General features: G+C 45.2%; 1 protein-coding gene across 1 annotated transcript in view; it reads right to left on the bottom strand.

The window, feature by feature from the left end:
• ppfia1 (PTPRF interacting protein alpha 1) overlaps positions 1–9,534 on the bottom strand; it is a 61,432-nt gene that overhangs the window by 31,683 nt on the left and 20,215 nt on the right. The window contains exons 3-5 of the mRNA XM_083652905.1: positions 5,689–5,790; positions 1,847–2,011; positions 1,557–1,631 (exon numbers count right to left, since the gene is read on the bottom strand). Coding sequence (XP_083509031.1) covers positions 1,557–1,631; positions 1,847–2,011; positions 5,689–5,790 — 342 coding nt within the window. The remainder of the gene's footprint in view (positions 1–1,556; positions 1,632–1,846; positions 2,012–5,688; positions 5,791–9,534) is intronic.

Genomic DNA, 9,534 nt, shown 5'->3' with positions numbered 1-9,534 from the left:
TAAGTGCATGTTTTAGTATGAAAAAGCCTGTATTTTGACTGCTTCAAAAGGAGTTTGAATGCATGGACACTTCTGAGTCGTTCCATTGAGCGGTCGAGTCGTTCCAGCGAATGTTTCCCACTTCAAGTGAAGGCAGCATAAACTACAGCCACATTCACAAAGGGAAGGTGGCCTTTGTCGAAGCCCAATGAGACAGAGGAAAAAAAAAAGATACAAAAGAAATAAATTAACAGAGAAATCAACCAACTTGGAGCTGGTACCGCACGTTTAAATCAGTCAGGACTCGGTCCGCTTTCGCCGATTCAAACTGGATAATCATGACATCCCCGGTGTGCAGGCATGTGTGTGTGTGAGCCTGAGATTCTGTGCATGTGGGCGTGCTACGATTGGACCGGATCAAAGAATTTCCTCTCATTCTATTCAGTTATTTCTCCTTTGCAGTCAACTATCCGCTGTGGTAAAATTACTATTTTAACAATATATATATCGTCGGTGTCGGGCCAGGACCTCGAATGTCACTTTTTTCACTTTCTTACTTTTTGTCATGAATCAATGCCATTGGTCACCCTTCACGTCTCTGTGTGGTTTTTAACAAATGCAACCAATGGAAAAGCATTAAAACGAGCTTGGGAGTAAATCTCGTAACGCCATTCGCCCTCAATCTGTCAGTCAAACCTCGAAATTCCCCCCCTACCTCCGTGTGTACCCCCCCACGCAGGACACTAAACCCGGAAAAGACACACGGCAGACGCGCTGTGTATTTCTCATATCGTTTTGACTCATCCTGGCTTCCTCTGACGTTAATATATCAATCAAATGTTTTCCAGTTATTCCTAGGCTGCAAACTTGTTTTAACATGCAAATCGGAGTGCTTTCTGACGAGAATAAAGTAACGTTTACGTTACGTTATGTCAGACTATTTCTCACCCCATGCGAAAGCCCCAAATCGGCCATGAGAGGCGAGGGGCAATCCTGCTGCTCCTACGCGCGCGCCCGCGGCCTGGAGCTTGGGGGCTCGTGCATGAGGATGCGGCTGCCTCCCGCTTGACTGGCCATGAGAAAGCACTTCCAAGTCGGACTGATAATATAAACAACATCATTTGAGCTTATCCAGGTCAGATATTTATAAAGTAATGACACATTCAGCGGGAAACTAACTATAATTAAGACATGTGCCAACTTTGACGACATTTGGTTCAGTAGTTTAAGAGCAAACAGGTTTTTTTTACTTCCTGAAAAGTTTCTGTTTTGGAGATACAAGGTCCTGGAACGACAGCAGCGATATATATATATATATACAGTATATATATATATATAAAATATATAAAACATTTGAGAACCTCTGTCTTAGGGGACTGACCCAGAATCACACCATTCAGACGTCTATATTACCTAAAACAGGAAGTCCTAGATTAGAGCATCTTACTGCAGATAGTGCCCCCTATGTCTTTGGGGGAGGTATTACAACAACTCTAAATTCTCACCACACCGCAAATGTATGCCCTTATGTGTATGTGTGTGTCCATGTGTGTGAGGGCACTGTAGTGACTGCTTACTTCTTTATGCGAGATGGTGAGCTGCTCTTCCAATGTGCTGCATCGTTCCAAGGCCACACGCAGCCTCTCCCTGACCTGGAACACATGAAAAATAGATGAATCAACGTGATGGTGGAAAACAACTACAGCCTGACAATATTATCTCCACATCTTTTCTGTGGCTTTGCCATGCAAATTGAAAACATCTCCCAACAACACACCCGTTCATATGTGCACAAACACGCACATCTACTTCACCCGCTTCCGCTCAACCACTCCCGCCGATCTCCCCAAATCGACAAATGGCGTACCTTCTCATCGAGGGCTTTGTGGTGTTCGAAGAGCGACTTGAGGGCTTTGAGGACCTCCACCTCGCTGGAGACGCCTGCCGGCGACTGGGCCTGCCTCTTCACCACCGTCATCCTCAGACTGCGCTCGTGGCGAGACACCAGGCACTCCAGGTGCTCCAACAGGAGCTGCACACACAATAGACACTGTTAGAAACCTATACATCAATGTCGAGGCTCAAAGGCTTGTGGCGAGGGGGAAAGCAGACAACCGCACACAAGCACGGAACATGATCCTCACCGTCTATCCAGCGCTACAGGACAGTGATAGATGTTGTGTACGATGCCATTGGAACTTATCCAAAGCACTACAAAACATGTGTGCTTTTCTATAGAAAATGTAGAGCTTTTACGAAGCTGTGGAAAGATCTGTGATGTGTTCTTGTCGTTGGGAGATCTGTTGTTTTTGCATGAATATGCCTCGAGACGGCACGGTGGCTCAGTGGTTAGCACTGTTGCCTCACAGTAAGAAGGTCCCGGGTTCGAACCGCGGCCCCTCCCAGGTCCTTTCTGTGTGGAGTTTGCATGTTCTCCCCATGTTCGTGTGGGTTTTCTCCGGGTGCTCCGGTTTCCTCCCACCATCAAAGACATGTATGTTAGGGTTCATACTCCTGTCAGTGCCCCCTGATCAAGGCACTGTCGAAAGAACTGGAGTTGGTCCCCGGGCGCTGCACTGTGGCTGCACACTGCTCCTAGTTCTATCCAATCCAATCCAATCCAACTTTATTTATAAAGCGCTTTAAAACAACCAGAGGAGGACCAAAGTGCTGTACAGGGTACTGAAGAGCAATCAGCTAAAAACAATAAATCAATTAAATCAGATAAAATGAATAAAATGATAAAATGAATAAAAAGAATAAAAAGAATAAAATGAGTAAAATGAATAAAATGAAATAAAATGAATCAAAAATACTAAAATGAATAAAATGAATAAAACATAATAAAAGACATTGCGTAAAATATATAAAAGCAAAGTCAATAAAATGCATAAAAAAACAAAACAAAAACAAAGACAAAATATAAAAGCAACTCATGGGTCATAAAATCAGCATCCTACATGGCAGCGAAGGCCAAGGAGTAAAAGTGCGTTTTGAGGAGGCCTTTAAAGTGGGACAGTGAGGAGGCCTGCCTAATCTGCAGCGGTAGGGCATTCCACAGTTTCGGAGCCACTGCAGAGAAAGCGCGATCCCCTCTGAGTTTACGCCTGGTTTTAGGCACTGCCAGGAGCAGCTGGTCAGCTGACCTGAGGGAGCGGGAAGGTGCATGAACGTGCAGCAGCTCAGAGAGGTAGGGGGGGGCGAGGCCGTTTAGGGCTTTAAAAGCAAATAAAAGAACTTTAAAATGAATTCTAAAATGCACGGGCAGCCAGTGGAGTGATGCTAAAATGGGGGAAATGTGCTCGTGCTTCCGTGTGCCAGTTAAAAGACGCGCAGCGGCGTTCTGTACAAGCTGGAGGCGAGCCACGGAAGATCCACTAACCCCAACATAAAGTGCGTTACAGTAGTCCAGCCGGGTGGTGACAAAGGCATGGATGACAGCCTCAAAATGCTGCCTCTGGAGCATGGGTTTTATTTTGGCAAGCTGTCTTAGCTGAAAAAAGCTGGATTTAACCACTGCCTTAATCTGGCTATCCAGTTTTAATTCATAATCAATTTTGATCCCTAGGTTTTTTACGATGGGTTTAACGTACTGGGCCAAGGGACCTAACTCAACCAGGGGGGTCACCGAGGAGCCACCGAACACCATGACCTCTGTTTTTTTGTCATTGAAATTTAAAAAGTTTAAAGCCATCCAAGCTTTGATGTCTTCCAGACATTTGAGCAGTGGCTGGATGGAGAAGGAGTCAGATTTCTTTAGGGGGACATATATCTGACTGTCGTCTGCATAGCAATGGAAGGCAATTCCATGCTTCCTGAGTATAGAACCTAGCGGCAGGAGATAGAGCGAAAAAAGGACAGCGCCTAGTATTGAGCCCTGTGGGACCCCATACAGGAGAGGGGCAGTGGAAGACACAAAGTCTTCAAGGCTTACACAAAAGGATCGGTCTGCCAGGTAGGACTTGAACCAGTCCAGGGCTATGCCCTTGATGCCCACCCACTGCTCCAGGCGGGAAATCAGGATTTCATGGTCCACTGTATCAAAGGCAGCTGTTAAATCTAAAAGCACAAGGACAACGCAGTCACCAGAATCGGTAGCTAAAAAGATATCATTAAAAACTCTTAAAAGCGCAGATTCAGTACTGTGGAGAGATTTAAAACCGGATTGGAAAACTTCAAGGATGTTATGTTCATTTAAAAAGGCCGTTAGCTGATTGTACACTGTTTTCTCAAGGATTTTTGAGATAAAGGGGAGCTTAGAGATAGGCCTGTAGTTGGATAAAGGTGCAGGATCCAGGCTCGGCTTTTTAATCAGTGGCTGCACAACTGCATGTTTTAAATTTGCAGGTACCACACCTGAGGAGAGGCTACTATTTATAATCTCAACCACAGATGGCCCAACAGTGGGAAACACTTCCTTAAAAAGGCGTGGAGGGACAGCATCTTTGGGGGATCCTGAGGGCTTCAGTTTATTTACTAGCTCCTGCAGGCCAGATAGGGTCACAGGTGTAAACGTCTCAAAGACAGCATCACAGGGAACAAGCACTGAGGGGTCGAGCGCAGGTGGTGAAATGACAGCCCTAGCAGAAGATACTTTGTTAATGAAAAAATGCAAAAAGTTTTCACAGACAGTTGGGGAGGCCTCAATGCAGGCAGTCTGTGGTGCATTTAGAACGGTGTTAATAGTTTTAAACAACACACGGGGTTTGTGACAGTTGGATATGACAACATCAGCAAAGTATTTTCTTCTGGACTCTCGTACAGTAGCTTGGTAGTGACGCCAACATTCCTTAAAGATTTGAAAGGACACATGTAAATTGTCTAATTTCCATTTTCGTTCAGCTCTACGGCACTCGCGTCTGGAAGAGCGAGTGGTCTCATTTAGCCAGGGCTCGGATTTGGCTTTGGGCCGCCTGGATTTTTCTAGGAAGGTTCCTAGTAGAGGATGGGTCAAATGCAGAGGATGAATTTCCCCATGAGGATAAATAAAGGATAACTTAACTTAACGAGTGCGTGGGTCCAGGTCAGGTGATACCCGTCCTGTACAGAGTGTAACCCAGTAACAAGGTATACTGATACATACAGACCCACTATATATATATATAAACCTCAACCTGGATGAGTTCAACTAGAACCCATCTATGTATTGAGCAGAGAAGCCATGTTTGCCCTTAATCCTTCCTTATTCCCACACACACACACACACACACACACACACACACACGCACGCACACGCACACACACACACCTCCCCCCCTCTCCCCCATTGTGTATCCTGGTAAGTCCAAGCCTGGATTTTCAAATCAACGATCTCACATGATAAACCAATTATATTCACTGGCCGACCGTGTTCGGTCTGTGAAGTAAAAACCACACAGCTGACTGTAATATGCAAGTCATTGTCAGATATCCTGATGATGCTGCAACTGAAGCGCCAATAACTTGGGACTGGCTTGGATCATAGGATAAGACGTGCGATTCATTTGTCGGCTAGTGTCATGACAACTATCTGCACCAAAACAAACACAAACACAGAGGAGCCGTGGAGATTGTGTCCTGCTTAAAAAGACAAAATCCTTATTTGTTGTGCTAGTGAGAGACTAACTGTATGCAGACGTGTGTGTGCGTGTGTGTGTGTGTGTGTGTGTGTGTGTGTGTGTGTGTGTGTGTGTGTGTGTGTGTGTGCGCACATGTGCGTGTTCTATTTACCCTTGTGTTGTTCCTCTCTGCCTTCAGCTCAGCAATCTCCTCCTCCTTCTCCAGTAGATGCTCCCGACACACGTTCACCTCCTTGGTCAGTGCAGCAAACTCCTACAATTGAAATTGGACAATGACATAGTAACATTGAAACTTGTTAGTTAAAAGAAGTTCTGTTTTACAGTCCTTAACTTAAGGAGAACGCTATAACAACAAGAAAGAACAAGTTCAGTTTTATTGTCACTACACATTCATGTGGATGGATGTATTACACTTCTAATAATATCCAATAATATTCCATATTTTCCTCACATAACTGTTCTAATTGATTATGGTTTCTCGGGCACTCTCGCAGAATATCACTAGTGTAGACCAGATGGAAGTCAGTCAACCACATCCAAATATTACAACGTAGGAAACGCACAGCAACAAGACGAAGGCTGGGCGATCTGGGTGAAATATCACGACAATCACAAAGATTTCCTTCAGTATCAATATTTATATCACGATATGGCTCACGTATGCAACATCTCATTAATGTTAGGTGTGTGATGTCAAACAAAAAAATAGAAATATTCGAATAATGTTCCTTAAAAAAAAAGGCTAAGTTCACAGCTTTCATCTGGCTGTAAACACTAAGCCAGTTGTTCTCAAATGAGGGTCTGGGGACCCCCAGGGGTCCTTGAGGGGGTTCCAGGGGGTCCCCAGCCAAAAGTGGGGTAATTTATTTTCACTATAATTCCATTCATAAGTAACACAATGACTATTTCTGTCATGGGTTTTATACACTTTCTGTAATAAAACATCTAAAAGCATCAATCTTATTATCATATGGGGGACCGTGGGACAAAATCCTATCAAATGGGGGTCCGTGGTCTAATCTTGTCAGTTTCGGGGTCCTTCATGTGAAAAAATTTGAGAACCACTGGGCTAAACAGTCTAGGAAAATCACAAGTGAACACACATGATGAGACTGACACTTTGTGAACAGACTTGTGCTAAATGATAAACTCGCATCACTCTCACACATCTCTCTGTCTCTCTCAACCGAATTCACTTGCGTATAAAAACACACACACACACACACACACACACACACACACATACATGCGCACACACGCTGCTGATACGGATTAAGCGCATGGTTGGGCTCGGAGAATGTGCCATCCTGATTTTTCACACTGTAGGACCACAGCAGCACCCTGAGTGGTGAGGCCTTCTTCTCCTTACGTTTCAGAGAGGGAGAGGAGGGAGAGGAGGGTGCAGAGAGGGAGAGGAGGGTGCAGAGAGGGAGAGGGGGAGAGGAGGGTGCAGAGAGGGAGGGGGGGAGAGGAGGGTGCAGAGAGGGAGGGGGGGAGAGGAGGGTGCAGAGAGGGAGGGGGGGAGAGGAGGGTGCAGAGAGGGAGAGGAGGGTGCAGAGAGGGAGAGGGGGAGAGGAGGGTGCAGAGAGGGAGGGGGGGAGAGGAGGGTGCAGAGAGGGAGGGGGGGAGAGGAGGGTGCAGAGAGGGAGGAGGTGGTGGGGGGGGGGGGGGCTGCTGGAACCGATCGTCCTTTTCAGTCACTACCACAACTATTCTCTCTTCCCCTTCACCCCGGCCTCTGAGCTTTTACAGCGACTGTCTGGCACGGATTCCTCTCTGCTAAAAAGGAGCGCCGGCCATTGGCTGGGATCGTGGTCTGTGGGCTCTGCTCTGGCCAATGGGAGACGAGGAGAGGCGGGCCTAGACGTAATTACAGAGCGTATGACTTCCTACATTCCAGAGCAGAGGCTGAGGTTGAGTCGTGCTGCAACTTTAAGGTTTCTCTCTCTCCTCGCTCACTCCCACAATCTTTGACCCGTTTCTTTCCAGCTATCTTTCCTAGTTTGCCCTTTTAGGCCCTTTTAGGCCACTGACTGAAGAGTGGGGCGGTGTGTTTACACCGGTTTGGTGTCTTGCTTGTGGTCTCCTCCACTGTGAGATGTTGACATTTTGAACGGTGAAATTGTGGGTGATTGATTTGAGTCTGGCAAAATCAAAACCGTGGAAAAGTCTCAATGAGCAGGATTCACCTGCTGACCAACTCAATATGTCTGTGTCCATCCAAGCTATAATCCAGAGAAATTACATTCTCCATTATTTTCACAATGCCCACAAGAAATAAACCTACCAACCTTCTATACGTGGGGTTTGCATCCACCTGTTCTTATACACATTTTTCATTTGTGCATTAAAAAACCTGAGTGAAAAACGCGGAGGGGGGGGGGGTACTTTTGAAATATCGTAAAAAAAAAAAAGTTTTGCGCTTAGCGGAGGTGGAAAGGTTGATGTATCGAAAAAGGTAAATGCGACTAAGTGCAGTGGAAACGGATGCAGCAAAGCCTCTCTCAGGTAACCAAACTCTGGTTTAACCAAACTGCCAAGGTAGGTTTTAATTTAACGGAAGAAGACTGCAGGGAATTAACAGGCGACTCACTTCTAGAATTGATATTTTATTCACACAGTTCTGCACAGTGGATTACTATATATATATATATATATATATATATATATATATATATGCCGAACTGAAGAGTGGGACCTGGTAATCCATTTCATAGTGTACCTTTGTGGATAATCAAAATACTTTAAATGAATAGATGTTTTTCATAGAGCTCAGTCGCTGCCTGCAAGTCGACACTGCAGCGCATCGTGCGCTGTGCTGAGATTGAGAAGGTAATCGGATGCAACCTGCCCGCCCTTCAGGACCTGCATGCAGCCAGGACACTGAAGCGGTCTCGTAAGATCATGGCCCCCCCCCTATCCCCTTTAAAAATGGTCTAGAAGATCTACGCACGCATCGTTATGTGAATCTGGCAGCATGAACTGCACGGGCATCAAGTCAGCCAGAATGTACAAGTACATCGTCCGCTTTGTTGCTTTCAAAATAAAACGCTTATTGTAACGTAACCTTATTTATTTTGAGTAATGCGTTACAGCCACAGTTTCACGCCATATAACATCACAACGAGTATTTTGATACAAGGTTTGCTGCTTCATTCGTTGAAATACCTTTTCTCCTCCAACGTGCATCAATAAGCTATTTACTTTTGTTTAAGTAACATTATTTTGAAAGTTTTAACCGGAAGTTTTCCAGCTCATCCCGAAAATGGTGGCTGAAGATATGCTTCCGAAGGAGACGCACACTTCTTCATAGCGCACGCCCGATAAAACTCATTCAAAACTTTGCAGTAACGCTAGTTTACTGACTACACTGTCGTTTCCCATAACGGTAGTCACAAGAAATGTAGAGAAAGAATCACTTTTTGGGAGACAATCGCTTCATGGTGATCACTATTCAGCTGCAGCTGTAACGTTAATCACACTGGTCAGTTTTCACTTTTTGGCAGAACACCGGACCTTGTAATCCGTGGATTTACGTTAGTGTAACAGTGATCATAAAGTAAAATGGATGATACTGGACAATAACCTGACATTGCTGGACAATGGACATGTAGGCTATTGGAAATGCATTCGCTTGTTTCACAACTTGTCTGCTCCAAAGCGCTAATGCCATCCATCCAACCATCGGAGATACTGTCTGAAGTAGGCTTTGTTCGCTTAGCGTCACCTAATATCACAGTCAGAGGGACTGACTGTGATATTGACAAAAAATGCTCCAGGTAGCGCTTTTTCCATGCAAAAATGCAAACGTTATGTGTGAACAGCCCCATATACAGAAAATTACCCCTGCTCAGTCATTACCATAGTAATCACACAGACCCCCCCCCCCCCCGCGCGAGTGCTCGAGCACTCGTTCATAATATAAGGAGAGTACTCGAGTATTTAAATTGCTTAAAATGCCCATCCCTATTGTTTACAGGTATGCCACGAGTGGATA

Source organism: Poromitra crassiceps (assembly GCF_964638095.1).
Source record: "Poromitra crassiceps genome assembly, chromosome: 16".
Classification (NCBI taxonomy): domain Eukaryota; kingdom Metazoa; phylum Chordata; class Actinopteri; order Beryciformes; family Melamphaidae; genus Poromitra; species Poromitra crassiceps.
The sequence above is the reverse complement of the archived record's forward strand: the minus strand, read 5'-3'. Positions and strand labels throughout refer to the sequence as shown.